General features: G+C 42.7%; 2 protein-coding genes across 7 annotated transcripts in view; one reads left to right on the top strand and one right to left on the bottom strand.

The window, feature by feature from the left end:
* The window catches only part of LOC115151712 (probable cation-transporting ATPase 13A3), a 67,903-nt gene extending 65,428 nt beyond the window's left edge, over positions 1-2,475 (top strand). For 4 of the 6 annotated variants that reach the window (XM_029695881.1, XM_029695882.1, XM_029695879.1 and 1 more), the window contains one exon: positions 155-2,475. In XM_029695881.1, the coding sequence (XP_029551741.1) occupies positions 155-367 (213 nt within the window). In that variant the 3' untranslated portion in view covers positions 368-2,475. The remainder of the gene's footprint in view (positions 1-154) is intronic. The other 2 variants (XM_029695883.1, XM_029695878.1) reach the window with 1 other exon arrangement.
* A 9,880-nt stretch (positions 2,476-12,355) lies between these two features.
* kcnn1b (potassium intermediate/small conductance calcium-activated channel, subfamily N, member 1b) lies at positions 12,356-17,741 on the bottom strand. The gene is made up of 8 exons (XM_029695219.1): positions 17,337-17,741; positions 17,135-17,230; positions 16,604-17,022; positions 15,832-15,973; positions 14,569-14,679; positions 13,152-13,279; positions 12,948-13,017; positions 12,356-12,861 (listed from the first exon to the last, which is right to left on the bottom strand). The coding sequence occupies exons 1-8, from the start codon at positions 17,739-17,741 to the stop codon at positions 12,580-12,582; spliced, it is 1,653 nt and encodes a 550-aa protein (XP_029551079.1). The 3' UTR covers positions 12,356-12,579.
* Positions 17,742-19,868: the final 2,127 nt, after the last annotated feature.

Below are 19,868 nucleotides of genomic sequence, written 5' to 3'. Positions count from 1 at the left end.
AGCATGTGATGTCATTCTACTGTCTAAAGGCATGAAAAGAAAAATATATAATTTAAAGAGATCAATTGGAAAGAGAATGAATGGGGAAATATTAATTGTTTTCTTTGCTGTTTCCTTTGCCCTTTTCTCGTTGTTGTTATTGTGCTGTTTCCAGGGGGGCTTCGACCTCTGGGGAGCCAAGTGTCTGTCGTGGCTGTGCTGCCGGCAGAGGAAGGTACCCAAGGCGCGCTACATGCACCTGGCCCAGGAGCTTAGCGTGGACCCCGACTGGCCCCCCAAACCCACCACCACCACCGAGGCCAAGCCCCCACTGCCCGGCAACCCCCCTGAAAATGGCTCCTCCTACCAGATAATGGCTGACTCCTAGCACCCCCTCGCCCCACACTTGGCTAAAGCAAACACACACACACACACACACATACACACACACACACACTCAGACCAAAAGGACAAAAAGAAACAGTGGTGCATGGAAAGAACAAGGCGACAGATGGGGTGATGGTAGAAAAGGATTTTTTGAGGTGAAGAAATGGTAGTGTGGATCTCTCCATGCTCTTTGCTGCTCAGATCCAGCACACTGTTCAGACCCTGGCTGGTCTACGTAACCCTCACCAACCAAACCCCTCAACCTGCCACCACCCCCTGGTATACAATGGTTGGTCTACTACACAAATACACCCCCCAGTATGGTCTACTCTATATCCACCCCGCCTTCAGCTGGTCTACCTGCAGTCCAAGAGTCCATGTTGTCCACAGGCTGGGTCCTGTGGCAGAGTCAGACCCCTGTGTCATTATGACTTTAATCATTGCCTCACTGCTTTTTAACCCTTGCAGAACTATGCAGCGAACTGACAAACTCCAATCTTAGTCTTAAAATGGTAATGATTTCTACAATTGTAATTGGTGTTGCCGTGATTCCTCCAGGAGCTCCAGACCTTCTTTCATTTTTGCTTTTGTTTGTAAGCAGCCACCAGCCATCTCCACTAACATGGTTATCATACAGGGGACTTGAAGCATGGATGTGCATGAACCCAGCTCCGTATAGCCATTGTTATATGGTGGTTGGAATACTACTGCTGCTTACCCAACAGTACTGTAGTATTAATATTGCTGAACAGGGACCAGAACCTTTTTGTATTATGTAACAAGGCATAACAAGAGGCAGCATGCAAACGGCTTGGAATCACGGGTAGCAGCAACCCACCCCCCTGCATGTAGAAACCATCCAAAGGCGAATAGACTTGCAAAATCATGTCAAACTGGCCTCACATAGGCTAGCGTTGCTCCGCATGGAGAAGGTCTGTCTTTAAAAAAAGAAAAAAAAATGTGATCCTATCTGTATTAGAAGAAGAATCGAGGTATGATAATGGTGAAAGGCGAGGCATTGTGAAATTCGTTACCTAGCCGTATGCGTGCGCTCTCTCTCTCTCCATACAGCCATGCAACTGGCAAGATACTGTACTACCAATGTATACTCCGCTAAAGCCATAGTAGCATGAATGTATTGTATTAGCATTGCTCACTGCACAGTCAAAAGAGAAATCAAAGGGCTTAAAACTCATTGTCCATCAGAGGAGGCTGCTGTGTAGAGATATAGGATGACGTGCTCATTGTAATGGCTGGAATAGATGAATTAATTTCATTCCAACCGCTACAAGTCCGTCCTCCTATATCTCCGCCCACCAGCCACCACTGTTATCCAAATTCTCAAAGATACAATACACACTCTGTCACTGTATATATTTTCTCAACAGTTTATTTCATTACAGAAAATGTACATTGTGCATTGCTGTCCAGCCTCATGATGTGTTGACAGTCTTGTACATGTCATATTTTCTGCCAGTCAGTCATAAGCCAGTCTTTCTCCTCATAGTAGCAGGTCGTCACATATCGTCAGAGATCCTAGTTTGTGTTCATCTGATGTAAATATTTTATTTGATGACATTGAAAATGTGTGTCAGAATTACCGGAAACAATACTGAGAGGTATCGCTAGAATGCAAGTTCAAATCTTTAAAAATGATGTATTTACTTGGTGTTAAAGGTCCAATGCAGCTGTTTTTATCTCAATATCAAATCATTTCTGGGTAACAATTACATCCAACCTTTTTATGCGAGTAAAGTACATGTCGGATAAAAAATGTCATAACAGGCCTGATGGAAACCATTTTTTTCGGTAAACTTTCCAAATGTCGACAAAACAAAATCTACTAGGTAAGGTGGGATCTTTTTGTCGGTAAAATGAATTATGCGGGGGAAAAGCTTTTATGATATAGTAACCATCATATCGAAGTGAACTTGGAGTCACGCGATGTGTGGTCCTCCCACTAATACTCATCAGGAAAGCATGCAGTTTATTAGGTTACAGATCTAAATAATTGATGATGAACTTCAAAGGGTGGTGAAAGTGCAAGTAGATGCGCTTAATTCGAGGGTCTTATTTTGGTGACATAATACATGCTTGACAGCAGTTTGACAAAAATAGTCTTGCTCTTTTGTCCATAATAATAATCTCATGTAGGCTATATGTGAGCTCTAAGCAAATAGCAATTTTGCTGGGACTGTTTGGGAGTGGTCCGAGTGGAGCGGGAAAAACTGAGAATTGGCTATTATTGGCAGAGGTTTTGACCTCTTTCTTATTGGTCTATTAACTAATTCACCACCTGGTGGAGTCACCAGGCACGCCAAAACTCCACCCCAACAGCTCTTACACTAAGTGGTCATCATTTCCACAAGTTCACAGTATTATTCCAACCTCAGTGTGAAAATATAAAACACAGAAAAATCACTTTTGGACTTCACTGGGCCATTAAGGCAAAGTGTTAACAAATTATTATTTTTTTCTGCATAAATTACTTGTTTTATTTTTCAGATTCACATTTCAATTTCAGGAATGACAACAACAGATGTCCTAGATTTACATGATCAAACCTTCCAGATCTCTACTAGACATACACTACCGTTCAAAGGTGTGGGGTCACTTAGAAATGTCCTTGTTTTTGAAAGAAAAGCATGTTTTTTTTGTCCATTAAAATAACATAAAATTGATCAGAAACACAGTGTAGACATTGTTAATGTTGTAAATGACTATTGTTGCTGGAAACAGCTGATTTAAAAAAAAAAAATGGAATATCGACAGAGGCCCATTTTCAGCGACTATCACTCCTGTGTTCCAATGGCACATTGTTAGCTAATCCAAGTTTTTATCATTTTAGAAGGCTAATTGATCATTAGAAAACCCTTTTGCAATTATGTTAGCACAGTTGAAAACTTGTGCTGATTTTAAATTAGCGTTTAAACTGGCCTTTAGACTAGTTAAGTATCTGGAGCATCAGCATTTGTGGGTTCGATTACAGGCTCAAAATGGCTAGAAACAAACCTTTCTTCTGAAACTCGTAAGGATATTCCATGCGATAAATTGCCAAGAAACTGAAGATCCCGTACAACGCTGTGTACTACTCCCATCACAGAACAGCGCAAACTGGCTCTAACCAGAATAGAAAGAGTAGGAGGCCCCGGTACACAACTGAGCGAGAGGACAAGTACATTAGTGTCTTGTGAGGCGTCCGTTTCTCAAACAAGTCTTCAACTGGCAGCTTCATTAAATAGTACCCGCAAAACAAGTCTCAACGTCAACAGTGAAGAGGCGACTCCGGGATGCTGGCCTTCTAGGCAGAGTTCCTCTGTGTTCTTTTGCCCATCTTAATCTTTTCTTTTTATTGGCCAGTCTGAGATGGCTTTTTCTTTGCAGCTCTGCCTAGAAGGTCAGCATCCCGGAGTCGCCCCTTCGCTGTTGACATTGAGACTGGTGTTTTGCGGATACTATTTAATGAAGCTGCCAGTTGAGGACTTGTGAGGCGTCTTTCTCAAACTAGATACTCTAATGTACTTGTTCTCTTTCTCAGTTGTGGCCTCCCACTCCTCTTTCTATTCTGGTTAGAGAGTTTGCGCTGTTCTATTATTTTAATGGACAAAAAATGTGCTTTTCTTTCAAAACAAGGACATTTCTAAGTGACTCAACTTTTGAACGGTAATGTATATTGTTTCTGATATTTGGAGTGTTGGTAATATGACACAGGTGATTTTGGAGTGTTGGTAATATGACACAGGTGTATAAAGAATGCACATTAGAGAGCACATTCTCCAGGAATATCCAGCAATATTGGTCATTGACAATATATGACCAGGAACAAGAGTACATCCTCCTGTGACAATTAACCTGTTTCTGCAAACCAACTCTAGATTGAATCCATGAGAGTTCTGCTTTTAGTAAAGGTATATTTACTGAATGTTTCTGAAGAATGATTTACATTGGTGTTTAATTATGTTGAGGGGATCTTTCCTAAATATCTGTACAAGATGCAGATTTTTATTTTCAGAACAAAATGTTCAATTTTACATTTAGTTATTTAAATAAAAAATGTCATTTTTGTTGAATGATTATAGAGTAAAAACATTTTAAATGGTTGTAAACAAGTCATGTTTCCAGAAAGTTCAAAAAAGCCCACCTCCAAATCAGACTGGAACATTATTGACTTAATGTTAATAATACAAAGAAAATTGGACTAGCTGTATTTTTTTAAATGTGCATTTACAGTATGTGTTTTTAAATGTACCTTCAAAAACATTGTTTAGAGATGTGCTTGAAATATGGATAATGCGTTTATATCGAAGGGCTGTAGTGGTGCTTTCTACTCTCGGTACTGTTTTTGTTGTAATGTTTGGATTTCTTTCCAGTGTTTTGTCACTATCAATGTTATGGAACAAGCGATGCTATGTGTTTATCTTCCTGAATCAGACATGAGTCCATTGGGCATTTCCATAATTATTTAAGCCAATGATGTTGAGGTGCAATTGTCTGATACTACTAGGGCCCTCAAACTAAAGTTTGGACCTCGAAGCCAGTTACCCTTTCTTTCTTTCTCTCCATTGTTCCCCTCTAATCAGGGACTGATTTTAGGTGTGTGCAATGAATTATCAGGTAGAACAGAACCAGTAGGTGCCGGACCTCATAGGAAAGGGGTGTCAAACTGTCTATGCAGGGCCTAGTGTCTGCAGGTTTTAGTTTTTTTCCTTTCAATTAAGGCCTAGACAACCAGGTGATGGGGAGTTTTATTAGTTAGTGACCTTAATTCATAAATCGAGTACAAGGGAGGAGCGAAAACCTGCAAACAATCGTCCCTCTGTGAAATGAGTTGGACACGTGTCATAGGGTGAAAGTTAAATACCCCTGCTATAGGGCTAGTGACCTAACCAGGGAAAAACTGGGACCTAGTTATATCTCTAAAGCAGGGGTGTCAAACTCACTCCATGTAGGGCCGAGGGTCTTCTGGTTTTTGTTTTTTCCTTTCAATTTGTGTCCAATTAAGACCTAGGCAACCAGGTGAGGGAAGTTCCCAACTAATCAATGACTTTAATTTAGCAATCAAGTACAAGGAAGGAGTGAAAACATGCAGACACTCAGCCCTCCATGAAATGAGTTTTGACGCCTGTGCTCTACGACCAATATCTAGTGGTGAGAAATATCTTCTCAGTACTGTCTGTAAACGGTTACCATAAGGGATTCTATTAATATATTGGCACCTCAGCTCCACAAACACTGTTTCTGGTCAGAAAAATTCTGACCTTTTAGCTCAATGTTCGTTTTCACTAGCACCTGTCACCTAAAACATGTAAACCATGCTTTGAGTTTTATATACGCTGTCTGACTTTTTTGTAAAATCTCAATGTTACAGGCTGAAGAATGTGCATTGCTGTGGATATTGCAACCGGTATTCTCTCTCTCGTCTAGAAGGGATAATTTTGCTGCTAGGGGAATGATTCAGACTAACCTTAATGCTTCAACTTTCAATCAATAATGATAACCCTAAAACCTGCAAGTAGTTATTATGCTTCCTCTTTTCCCCCTCCACTTACAAAGAATTGGATAAATCAAAGCGATTAAGTGTATGCTGAAATTCTTTTTTTTTGTTATTAAGGTACATTATACCACCTGTTGACATCTCTAATCACCTGCTTTTTATTTAAGTGTTTGAAACAAACCATTAAGAGGCATTTAGAACATATCAGACACTGAGTCTGTTGAACTTCCAGTGGAATTGTTTCCTCAGGGAAATGTGTATTTGTAACGAATCAAGAAATACAATGAAGTTAATTACCTAACTGAATTAAAAACAATCCTGTTGGTAAACATTTTATTACAGTTCTATTGTATGTAGATTGCTTGTTGTGCTACCAAATCCAATCTCCCAACCCCTAAGAGGCTTCTCTGAAAAGAAAAAAAAAAACTTTTGTAAACGTAAATTACTTAGCAAATTTTTGTACTTGTAATTTATTTGTATTTATTTGTATTTCTTTACTTAGGATTGTGTTTCTAATTTCTTTCGTTTTCTTTTCAATAAATGTGGTTGTCAAATACATATTTTTTGACTACTTTTTCAGGTTAAAGTATACTGAACAAAAATATAAAGTAAAGTGTTGGTCTCATCTTTCATGAGCTTAAATAAACGATCCCATACATTTTTGCGAACGCACAAAAAGCTTATTTCTCTCAAATTGTGTTAACAAATTTGTTTACATCCCTGTTCGTGAGCATTTCTCCTTTGCCAAGATAATCCATCCACCTGACAGGCGTGGCATATTAAGAAGCTGATTAAACAGCATGATCATTACACAGATGCACCTTGTGCTGGGGACAGTAAAAGGCCACACTAAAATGTGCAGTTTTGTCACACAACACAGTACCACAGATGTTGCAAGTTTTTAGGGTGCGTGCAATTGGCATGCCGACTGCAGGAATGTCCACCAGAGCTGTTACAACAGAATTGAATGTACATTTCTCTTTCGTTTTAGAGAATTTGGCAGTACGTCCCACCGGCCTCACAACCACAGACCATGTGTAACCACGCCAGCCCAGGACCTCCACATCCGGCTTCATCACCTGCGGGATCATCTGAGACTCGTCACCCGGACAGCTGATGAAATTGTGGGTTTGCACAACTGAAGAATTTCTGCACAAACTGTCAGAAACCGTCTCAGGGAAGCTCATCTGCGTGCTCGTCATCCTCACCAGGGTCTTGATCCGACTGCAGTTTGGCTTCGTAACCGACTTCAGTGGACAAATGGCCACTGGCATGCCGGAGAAGTGTGCTTTTCATGGATAAATCCCGGTTTCAACAGACCGCGTGTATGGCATCCTATGGACGAGCGGTTTGCTGATGTCAACGTTGTGAACAGAGTGCCCTGTGGTGTTGGGGTTATGGTATGGGCAGGTATAAGCTACGAACACAATTGCATTTTATCGATGGCAATTTGAATGCACAGAGATACTGTGATGAGATCCTGAGGCCCATTGTCGTGCCGTTCATCCGCCGCCATCACCTCATGGTTCAACATGATAATGCACGGCCCCGTGTCACACAGACCTGTACATAATTCCTGGAAGCTGAAAATGTCCCAGTTCTTCCATGGCCTGCATACTCACCAGACATATCACCCATCGAACACGTTTGGGATGCTCTGGATCAACGTGTACGTCAGTGTGTTCCAGTTCCCGTCAAAATCCAGAAACTTCGCATAGCCATTGAAAAGGAGTGGGACAAAATTCCATTGAAGAGGCCACAATCAACGGCCTGATGAACTCTATGCGGTGGTCACACCAGACTGACTGGTTTTCTGACCCATGCCCCTACTTAAAATAAAAAGTTGTGACCAACAGATGCATATCTGTATTCCCAGTTGTGAAATCAATAGATTAGGGCCTAATGAATTTATTTCCATCTTAACTGTGTAACTCTGTGTAACCGCTGTGAAATGGCTAGCTAGTGACGACGTCACTCGCTCTAAGACCTTGAAGTAGTTGTTTCCCTTACTCTGCAAGGGCTGAGGATTTTGTGGAGCGATAGGTAACGATGCTTCGTGGGAGACAGTTGTTGATGTGTTCAGAGAGACCCAGGTTGGGGCGAGGAGAGGGACGGAAGCAACACTGTTACATCAGAAAAATCTTTGAAATTGTTGCATTTATATTTTTGTACAGTGTAAAGCACCTTTCTCTATAGTACTATATGATGAACTTGTCGAGGTGCCTGTTCAAGCCATTGTCCCAGATCCATTTTGGCAATTGCTACGCATACAGACAAAACTGTCAGGGGTGAGGCCAAAGTTGGGAACCTCTTTTCAGCATAGCATGTTGCACACTATAATGTTGGCACCCAGAACCATATCTCGCATGGATTTAACATTGATAAACCAAGCGGGATTATGGTATTAATATACATTTCCATAAATTCCCTGGTGCTATATTGTCTGATTTAGTAATACAAAGTGAATAATTTAACACATCAGGAGCTAAAAATATTTAAATGTTATCAATATTATTCATTTTAGCCTAGTTGCTGAGAACAGTAGGCTACATTATGTAGTCAAAATTCTGGAAAATAGCACATCCCATAAAAACAGAGCAGAAATGTAGAGCTCTATTCAATCCGCATCATCGGTGACTGAAATTTAAATTACAATGTTCCTGTTTTAGTGGAGACTGCACGGTAAATGCTGCATATTTCGGCATTAATTGGAAATTACCTTTACATTTCTATCGTGGAATCTTTAACGCTTCAACTTTAGGCCGGGATTCAATCCAATCACGCTTTGTTGACAAAGTTAATTTCTGATTGAGCAGGCATGCAGCCTTTACCATGAATGCAGACTCTGTGAATGTGTTAACATTGCCTTTTTAAAAGGTGCATTTTGGAAACAAAACGTGATTGGATTGAATCCCGGCCAACTTTCCTTTCCAATTTGCAAGAGGCTTAATCCAGAGATCTGTTTATAATGACAAGATGCTCATGTCTGCCCTAACAATGGGAGTCTTTGTCCTAAAGGCGGGAAGGCAGGTGACAAGTTTAGGGCTGCATTTTATTCCCATATAAATGCATTGGGCTTATTCTGGACAGATTTTGACGAGAGTTAGCCCTCTCCCTTCGTCTCCTCCTCTCTGCCGAAACTACAGTATATCACTGGAGAAAGCATCTGAGCGAGCGAAACAGCGCCCCTCTATATGTAGCCCATGTATCTGATGCTGTCTGGCCAGAAATAGTATGACATGCCATACTCTTTTGGTCCAGGCAGCATCAGATACATGTTCTACACATACTGAGACAAAGGGGCGCTGTTTTACTCGCTCAGATGCTTTAACTGAGATGTGTCTTTCTGTCGGCGTGCGTCTCGGTCAAATAAATGATCAATATTTTATTTGGATGGGCAAGGAGGTACGGTAGGGCAGGCCAGGCCCCCTAAGGCCCGCCCATTACACCGGCCCTGCCACACCCTTCCCGGGGCCAATAGGTAGACCATAGTGGCGACCCGACATGAAAAAAATTAGGGAGTGGGGTGTCTCGCTTTCTTTACCGTCTCTGATGGAGTTACACCACCAATATCATCTAAACAAAGGCAATGAAAGCTATGCGTTTGTTGGCTAACATGGTTACCACTAATCTGATTGAATCCTGGCCTTAACCCATAAATCTAAGCTGGGGGAGGGGGAATTTTTTTAAGAAGGTCATACCAAGAAACATTTTCCTATTTTAATTTGGAATTTTAAGACCCCTTGAAGTACAAAAAATATATATAAACAAATATTTGATCAAATGTTTTATTTGGCCTTACTGCTATTATTAGCCCATATAGACACGGTGAATAACAAATTCACTACATGAAACAACAGTCCCAAAAAATATATTAAAAGGAAGTTTGATCTGAAGTGTCTCCTATACAGTGGGGAGAACAAGTATTTGATACACTGCCGATTTTGCAGGTTTTCCAACTTACAAAGCATGTAGAGGGCTGTAATTTTTATCATAGGTACACTTCAACGGTGGGAGACGGAATCTAAAACAAAAATCCAGAAAATCACATTGTATGATTTTTAAGTAATTAATTTGCATTTCATTGCATGACATAAGTATTTGATACATCAGAAAAGCAGAACTTAATATTTGGTACAGAAACCTTTGTTTGCAATTACAGAGATCATACGTTTCCTGTAGTTCTTGACCAGGTTTGCACACACTGCAGCAGGGATTTTGGCCCACTCCTCCATACAGACCTTCTCCAGATCCTTCAGGTTTCGGGGCTGTCGCTGGGCAATACGGACTTTCAGCTCCCTCCAAAGATTTTCTTTTTGGTTCAGGTCTGGAGACTGGCTAGGCCACTCCAGGACCTTGAGATGCTTCTTACGGAGCCACTCCTTAGTTGCCCTGGCTGTGTGTTTCGAGTCGTTGTCATGCTGGAAGACCCAGTCACGACCCATCTTCAATGCTCTTACTGAGGGAAGGAGGTTGTTGGCAAAGATCTCGCGATACATGGCCCCATCCATCCTCCCCTCAATACGGTACAGTCGTCCTGTCCCCTTTGCACAAAAGCATCCCCAAAGAATGATGTTTCCACCTCCATGCTTCACGGTTGGGATGGTGTTCTTGGGGTTGTACTCATCCTTCTTCCTCCAAACACGGCGAGTGGAGTTTAGACCAAAAAGCTCTATTTTTGTCTCATCAGACCACATGACCTTCTCCCATTCCTCCTCTGGATCATCCAGATGGTCATTGGCAAACTTCAGACAGGCCTGGACATGTGCTGGCTTGAGCAGGGGGACCTTGCGTGCGCTGCAGGATTTTAATCCATGACGGCATAGTGTGTTTACTAATGGTTTTCTTTGAGACTGTGGTCCCAGTTCTCTTCAGGTCATTGACCAGGTCCTGCCGTGTAGTTCTGGGCTGATCCCTCACCTTCCTCATGATCATTGATGCCCCACGAGGTGAGATCTTGCATGGAGCCCCAGACCGAGGGTGATTGACCGTCATCTTGAACTTCTTCCATTTTCTAATAATTGCGCCAACAGTTGTTGCCTTCTCACCAAGCTGCTTGCCTATTGTCCTGTAGCCCATCCCAGCCTTGTGCAGGTCTACAATTTTATCCCTGATGTCCTTACACAGCTCTCTGGTCTTGGCAATTGTGGAGAGGTTGGAGTCTGTTTGATTGAGTGTGTGGACAGGTGTCTTTTATACAGGTAACAAGTTCCAACAGGTGCAGTTAATACAGGTAATGAGTGGAGAACAGGAGGGCTTCTTAAAGAAAAACTAACAGGTCTGTGAGAGCCGGAATTCTTACTGGTTGGTCGGTGATCAAATACTTATGTCATGCAATAAAATGCAAATGAATTACTTAAAAATCATACAATGTGATTTTCTGGATTTTTGTTTTAGATTCCGTCTCTCACAGTTGAAGTGTACCTATGATAAAAAATTTGACGTCTACAGGGTTTTTCTTTATTTGTTTTTCAACAGGACAATGACCCAACACACTTCCAGGCTGTGTAAGGGCTATTTGACCAAGAAGGAGAGTGATGGAGTGCTGCTTCAGATGACCTGGCCTCCACAATCACCTGACCTAAACCCAATTGAGATTATTTGCACTGCGGTGTGAAGAAAAAGCAGCCAACAAGTGCTGAGTGTATGTGGAAACTCCGACTGTTGGAAAAGCATTCCAGGTGAAACTGGTTGAAAGAATAAAGCTGTCATCAAGGCAAAAGGTGGCTACTTTGAAGAATCTCAAATATAAAATATATTTTGATTTGTTTACATGATTTCATATGTGTTATTTCATAGTTTTGATGTTTTCACTATTATTCTACAATGTAGAAAATAGTTCAAATAAAGAAAAACCCTTGAATGAGTAGGTGTGTCCAAACTGTACTTCCATTCATTATTTCAACTGGTACCGGGGGATCTTCAGACAAGTCTTGTGAGGCCTGTGGACGTCCTAGAGTAAAACGTGTTCGTTTCCACAGAGGAGTCATATTAGTGTGTAGCCCAAACTGTTTGGACACTACAGACAGAAGTTGGCAGATCGGTTGTATATCGACTTCAGACAAGTCCCAAGACGCTTGTAGAGCAAAACGGAGAACACCTATTTTGTGAGATGACCAATTTTTGGGGCGTCTCATGGTCTGGACAAACACCGCCCTAGCTCTGTTACCTTTCACCGCAGATGCGGAATTGCCACATAGGCGGATGCGGTGGATTGAGCCGCATCCAATGCAAAAACACATCTCTAGCTTAAACTGACAGATTTTTTTATTGGGATGTTTTTACTATACTAATTAGACTTTAGGGGGTTAAAGACAATTATTAGCTAATCACACTTTAGTATCACATCCTATGTTTGAGAATTCCATTGATCATTTGGTGTCATTGGTGTTACAAAAGATATAACACCAATGACACCCAAATAAATACAAATAAAAAATAACCTAAAATTAAGTAAATTGTTTTCCAAAATGCCATGCCCAAATTCCACCGCAATTCAAGAATGACCCAGGTACACAGGCAGGAATTTGGGATTCTGAAAACCTTTAAATCGGCCACCCTGTTAGTTGTTTTGGTAAACAGCTGCGGGGTGGTGCTGGAGAGATCTAACCAGTCTCAAATTCATACAGAGGCTAGAATGTCCCTGGCTAGTATCAAATACAATATTAAATAAATACATAATTTGAGGTCACAACAGTGGAGATGGCACTGGCAGGCTGTCAGCTGTAAGGTATGGTCTGTGGTTTAGTGTAGGGGGACCGTTTGTGCCTGTCGGGAACCCAATTGTCCTCGGAGCCCTTCGAGGCTGTCTGAACACAGGGGGCCAAGCCATCCAGGAAGTCCCTGTGCTGCTGTGTGATGGCCTGGGAGACCAGGCTGGGTAGGGTCTGCAGACTGACTAGGATGGAGTCCAGTTTGTCGTCCAGACTACCGATCCTCCTATCCAGCTCCTTGCTGCACCGCTGCAGATCAGACACCAGGTCGTACATCATGTTCTGAGTCTGTGGAGCAAAAACGGTATCAAACTTTCATAATCAGTGTTTAGAAAAAAATCTATCAATTAGAGATGATGAAGGTGCTTAGTCACCTTGGCTAGATCCACAAGTGTATTAGCCTGGTCGATGAGTTTCCTCTGTTCCATTTTGACTCTGCGCAATCTAGATGAAGTGGGAGAGGGAGAGATTTATGGAGGGAAAAAGGGAAGGGTTAACTTAGGCAGCATAACATACACCGATACACACAAATAAACTCATCTTTATTTAACAACGGTTTGAAAAGGCACACTACTTACTGGTGAATGGCTTGCAGGAATTTCCGCTGATGTTTCCGTACCCTGGCATGATCGATGTTCTTGACTAATTTCGTGTGTTTGTAGATCAGCCATGTCTCCCTGAGTACATTGGCAGCTGTGTTTTTCACCTTTGGGAACATTCCAGAAAACAGAGACATGACAGACTGACTGACATGGCAGACTGTCACAATGGACTGCCCTAGCAGTGGAGTTTGTCTTGCCCATAGAGATAGATGGACTCTAACGCCCAAAAGCCTGTTAGCATGGGCAGTGCCATTGAGGACTTTCACCATTTTGAAGTAGGCAACTGGGTGGGGCTTCCTATGGGTTAATGGATGACTAAATAAGTCCATCCAGGTCACCGGGAGAGATCAGCCAATTAATTATACTTGTGAGGAAACATTCCATAACTGCAGGTGGAAGTAAATCACCAACCTTGGCTTTATACCTGTTCAAACAACGCACTCTTGGTGGCAGTGTGCACCCTTTCAGTTTGTTTGCCAACTCATAGAAGTAGTAGAAGAAAATTGACTACTTTGAAAGCCTTCAACTAATTGGATAGTAACTTAAATTTAATAGAATGATTATTATAATATATTTAGGCCAATACTCCATCCCACCAAAACAGACTGAAATTTCAGCCGTTCTTTTCAAACAGCACTTACACTAAAAGGGCATTATCATTTTGACAATTTCCCAGTATTATTCCAACCTCATAGTGTGAAAATATATATAAAACACAGGAAAATCACGTTTTTGACTGCAATGGGCCTTTAAACATGCTTTCAACATTAGAGAAATACACCTTTTCAACAACATTTTGCTTATTGGGTTGCTGATTGGGGGCATTATATTTTTTTAGAATGTCTATTTATAAAAAAAAATATCTGGTATGTATCAGGTTTGGGTAGTAAATCCACGGGTCCGCCTCCCGAGTGGCGCTGTGGTTGAAGGCACTGCATCGCAGTGTTGCCGCGTCACTACAGCCTGGGGTTCGATCCCAGTCACAACCTGCCATGACTGGGAGTCCCATAGGGCGATGCACAATTGGCCCAGCGTCGTCCGGGTTAAGGGAGGGTTTGGCGGGGGGGCTTTACTTGGCTCATCGCGCTCTAGCGACGACTTGTGGCGGGCCGGGCGCCTGCAATCTGACTTCGGTCATCAGTTGAACAGTGTTTCCTCTGACACATTGGTGCAGCTGGCTTCTGGGTTAAGCGAGCGGGTGTTAAGAAGCGTGGCTTGGCGGGTCATGTTTTGGAGGACGCATGACTCTCCCGAGCCCATTGGGGAGTTGCAGCGATGAGACAAGATCGCAATTGGGGAGAAAAAGGGGGTAAAATTACTCAAATAAAATAATCCACGGGTTCAGGTCAGGCACAATTTTTTAAAGCCATGAAGACCTCTAATGTCCACTTACTCGTTTGTAGAGCTGAGTGTCCATCATGAAGTTGTGAACGTGCTTCTCAGCTCTGGTCAACTCTGACTTCCTGGCAACTACAGCAACCACCAGGGCAGTGCAGCCGGCCCCCTGGAGAGAAAGACACAGGCACTAATACTTTCAAGAGTCGTTATATATGATTTATTCAATATCATAAACTGGGTGGTTCGAGCCCTGAAAGCTGATTGGGTATGACAAAATATTTATTTTTACATTTCTTTTAGTCAACAAAACTAAGGAGCTGATCGTGGAATTCAGGAAATAGCAGAGGGAGCACCCCCCTATCCATATCGATGAGACAGCAGTGGAGAAGGTGGAAAGCTGACAAACTGAAATGGTCCACCCACACAGACAGTGTGGTGAAGAAGGTGCAACAGCGGCTCTTCAACCTCAGGAGGCTGAAGAAATTTGTTTTGGCACCTAAAAACCTCACAAACTTTTACAGATGCACAATTGAGAGCATCCTGTCTGGCTGCATCACCGCGTGGTACACCAACTGCACCGTCCGCAACCGCAGGGCTCTCCAGAGGGTGATGTGGTCTGCCCAACGCAGGGGGCAAGCTACCTGCCCTCCAGGACACCGACAGCACCCAATGTCACAGGAAGGCCAAAAAGATCATCAAGGACAACAACCACCCAAGCCACTGCCTGTTCACCCCGCTATCATACAGAAGGCGAGGTCAGTACAGGTGCATCAAAGCTGGGACCGAGAGACTGAAAAACAGCTTCTATCTCAGACTGTTATATTGCCATCACTAGCACATTAGAAGCTGCTGGCCTATATACATAGACTTGAAATCACTGCCCACTGTAATAATGGAACATTCGGCACTTTAATAATGTTTACATATTTTGCATTACTCATCTCATGTATACTGTATTCTATCCTACTCTACTGTATCTTAGTCTATGCCGCTCTGACATTGCTCGTCCAAATATTGATATATGCGTAATTCCATTCCTTTACTTTAGATTGTGTGTATTTTTAGATATTACTGCACTGTTGGAGCTACATCCGCAATAACATCTGCTAAACACATGTATATTAATTTTTTTTTATTTGATTTGGATTACTTTGGAACAGACTTCCAAAATGAAAGTCAATTGGAGCTAATTTGATGGTGTTTTTAGTCTTTTGTCCAACAATATAAAATAAAAATTACCCTGCCCTAGAGCTACCTCATCATGAATGTCAAAGATCTCTTTTGGCACTTGTCAATGGGGAATGTGTTGGAAACATACCATGATTCCAGTCAGTAGACACACACCCTTTCCACAGTAAGTGTGAGGGACCATGTCTCCATAACCAATGGAGAGAAAGGTGACAGAGATGAGCCACATGGCCCCAGGGAAGTTACTGGTCACTTCCTGTGTGTCATGATATCTGGAGGAACAAGAAACATACCTGTTGTAATAAACACATCTACCCACTGGGCAAAAACTGGTTGAATCAGTGTTGTTTCCATTTCATTCCCCCCCCCCAAAAAAACCTGTGTGATGACGTAAAATCAACGTGGAAAACTGATTGGACTTGCAAAAAGTCACTGACGTAATGGAATTTTGTCTTTTTTCCACCCAACTTTAACCGAAATCCAATGACAGGGTGAAGTTTTTCTTGTTGTTGATTTCATGACGAATTCCTGGTTAGTGCATAGTTAAAGGTGTCTTCGTGTGTGTGTTTATAAGTGCAAAATGCTATGTGATTTTGTTGCTGTTTAGATGCCAGTACTGAGTAGTGTTAATTGATAACAACCAAATGAAAATCAAAACTAGACATTGAATTGATGTCTGTGCTCAGTGGGTTTTTCCTACAGTATATTAACATCTTATATAATTAAACATAAAGAAATGTATGAACTATATCAAGCAGAGAGGCAAAGTAGAGCCATAATCAAACTTGAGGCTGTAATCTCTCATGATCTCAAATACAGATCTTCTTCAGTGTGAAATGTACTGGGTACGAATGATGCAGTGCTGGTGGAACAGCCTACTGTGTTGGGGGCGGGGCCTGTACCTCTCACAGACGCGCACTGTCCATGACGCGATGATCCAACAGGAGACACTGAAGACCAGCAGCACGGTGCCGGGGCAGATGGTCATGAGAGTCTTCATGACGAAGCGCGTGTTGAAGTTGATCTTGTTGATTGCGCCGATGCTGCGCGACGAGGCGTCTGTGAAGAGCTTGCTGTGCAGCAGCATGACGCGACTGATCAGGTAGAGCCTGAGGAACATGGGGATGGAGAGGACGATATCCACGTCGGCATCAGTTACCGAGGGCATGTAGGTGAAGGCCAGCCGGGCCGTCCAGGTGAAGACATACTGGCCCGGGATGGGGTGGATGGCACAGACCAGCAGCTCCAGCAGAACTAGGAAGATCCGCTCATACGTCATGGCAATCCTCCAGTCATCAGCTGCATTATCCACCATGAAGAGCTATGTGTGTAGGTGTAAGGAGAGTAGGGCGAACAAGGGGATTTATTCAATGGGGAAATAAGAGCAAGTGGGAACATTATAGTATTATTGTAGAGATGGGGATGCATATCACCTGTATTTCCCGTGCATGGTACATCACGATTAGTCCAAGCAATATAGCAGTTGAGAGGCTGATAAGGCATTTCAGAGAGAATGAGTATGAGGATTCCTGCAGAGAAGACAGACAATTAAGATATCTTTTGAATACGTCTTGTCTTACCAATGCTAGCTTACATTATTTGAGGTTAATCCACTACAATAGAGACATTTCTTACCTTTGTGTAAACCCCCCAGGACAATTCCGTCTCCATCACCATGATGACGATCCCAAGCATCCCAAAGATCAAGGCATAGTCGCTCAACTGTTTGCGCTTTCCAAAGAGCGCCCTACGCTGGCTCAATCTATAGCCAATGTCCTTGGTCCTCTTCTGTGGCGTGTCTCTTCCTCCTTCACTGTTTGCCTTACTGTTGTTCTCGCTGAAGCCTTTTGAGAACACCTCCTCCAAGACAGACCTTTGGAGTGTCTGAAGGGGCTCTTGTCTCTCTGAGTCCAGCTCTGAAAGATTTGGTGGTGAAGCTCCAAGGCTGCTCAGGGGTCTCCCAACATCCCCACTATATTTAGCGCTGGTCACAACTGTATCGGGAAGGAGTGGGCTACTGCTCTTGGACAAGGAAGGCATTGATCCAACATGGCCAACCTTTTTGGTATGAGGATGTACCTGCTGCTCTCTTTGTCGTTGCCTTTTTCCCACTAGATTATGATTCTCAGGCCACCGATGGCAACCGGAAGAGGAGTGAACACTGCTTTTGTTGCTAGTAGCCGCGGACGAATTCCTCACTCGTGGGCTGCTGCTGCTGGATGGGTAGAGAGAAAACTGATGGCATTTTAGGGTGCTAAAATGGTCACAACAATGCTGCCATTCAGGGTCTCGATGTAGATGCTGGTGTAAGGAAGGTTGTTGGCTCCCACAATGTACTCCACCCTCATTCGCACAGCAGCTAGGTAAACCATTCCTTAACATCCATTGGTGTTGCGTTTCTATGGGAGGTTGCTGCTGGTTCTGAGGTTGAGACAAAACCAAGAGCTGCCTAACTTCACTTGACTCATTGCCATTCATAGGTATATTGAGTGAAGGTTCTGGTTTTTCAGTAGTCAAGACTGGTGGTAGGTTATGCTCTTTAAGCTTGAAATGATTATAGGTCTGCTGCCATTGACTATACTCCTTCAGCCAGTCTTTTCCTCTGCATCGGGATTTGAAATTATCCTGCTGGTGATCAATGGTCTCTGTTGAGGGATCTGCTTGATTTGGTTTCTGCCTGAAAACCTGGGATGACGATGAGGCTAGGGTGTTCTGAGGATAGGAGTGAGTATCTTGCAGAGAAGAAGGAGTTCCCTTCTTGGAAAATGTGGAAAGGCAGTCCTTCAGGAAGCCCTGCTTTGATCGTGGCTGGAAACCTGCCACCCCTGAACCATGTTTTGTACTAGGAGAATAGCAAACAGAGCCACAGTCGTCATCAGGACGTTCCACCGTGGTCCCATGCCACTCGGCCATGAGTGGGCTTCCGCGCTGCAGTTCAAGAGTACCACCCACCTGGCTACAAAAACGAAGGAGATCTTGATTGCTCAGTTGTGAAAGTGTAGTTTGTAATGGTGGAGATTTCCTTGGTGGAGCGACTCCATTCGGAGTAGCCAGTGGCAAAGAAGTGGAAGGGGACATGCTGTTAGTGCTCTGCTCTGGTACTAACGTTTGGTGGTGGAGGGCAGTTCCAGAGTTGCGATCCTGCATGACCTCAGGGGCTTTGTGTGGTAGGGACTGCCATCTTGAGTTGCAGTGATCGGGGTCTCGGTCATTGCAAGCGTCTCCTGTTGAATCAAGCCGACGTGTTGCATTGGTGGGTTTAACTAGAACCAGCCTCATAATTAATGTATGATGATGATGGTTTATTTAATTTCATGTGTACTATGGCAGCTAAAAGCTAAATTGCAGTAATACATACAAGGAACCACATTTCAATTAATAAAATGTGATTCAAGAAAATGTAAAAGTCAGGGAGTTGAGGCAAGAATGGAAGTAGAACAATCCAAGCGGTGGAGGGAGGGGGGAGCCTCTTGGTTACAGCGAGGGAGGTCAGTGGTCATATCAGAGTCAGTCAGAGACAGGTCCGGAACCTTTAGCACACCTCATTGTCCTCAGCCTCTCCTTATGGACTCTGTAGCTAGCTGGCTAACTACTCCTCTACACTACTAATGTGTAGCACCCAGTTGGGTGATGCCCCAGATCCGCTTGAAGCTTAACTTACTGGCTCCTGTACATTTTGAATATTTGATTCATATTTAGTCTTTTTATTCAACTTTTTGTTAGTTAACTAAGAATGTATTAATAATCCCGTGATTTTGTCCAGGTTTTTCAATACTGTGGTGCTGGAAAGTCAGTTGGGAAAATCTTGTCACTTTTAACACTGTTTACAGTGATGAACTGCAAAGAGTTTGCTAGGAAGGAATCCAGATTCTAATAAAAATGTTTCCCAAAGCAACCTCTTATTTTGGTGTAGCCATGTGCACTTGCCAATGCATGGTGTATTACAGTCATCCAGCTAAAAGGGTGTTGCGTTAACACAAGAATAATCTGCAAGAAAGCAGAGAAAACATGAACGAATACGATACAAAGACATTGACTCAACTCCCTCAAAGTTGTAAAGTGTCATATCTGATCATAAAGACAATTTTCTAAAGGCTTTTAAAGTGAATTAAAGTAGTGTGCACTACAGTTGAGGGCAAAAGCTAACAAAGATCTAAAGTAAACATA

This window comes from Salmo trutta, chromosome 17, assembly GCF_901001165.1.
Source record: "Salmo trutta chromosome 17, fSalTru1.1, whole genome shotgun sequence".
Taxonomy (NCBI): domain Eukaryota; kingdom Metazoa; phylum Chordata; class Actinopteri; order Salmoniformes; family Salmonidae; genus Salmo; species Salmo trutta.
Note: the sequence above shows the minus strand (reverse complement) of the source record. Positions and strands in the feature narration are given on the sequence as shown.

What these genes read in the sequence shown, in the direction of transcription:
- kcnn1b (XM_029695219.1), bottom strand. Translation starts at nt 17,741, where the DNA reads ATGCCTTCCTTGTCCAAGAGCAGTAGCCCACTCCTTCCCGATACAGTT. An exon ending in ACAGTGCGCGTCTGTGAGAG is followed by an intron (nt 15,974 to 16,603) that starts GTACAGGCCCCG and finishes TTGTTCCTCCAG; the next exon opens with ATATCATGACACACAGGAAG. An exon ending in TTCCTGCAAGCCATTCACCA is followed by an intron (nt 13,018 to 13,151) that starts GTAAGTAGTGTG and finishes CACTTCATCTAG; the next exon opens with ATTGCGCAGAGTCAAAATGG.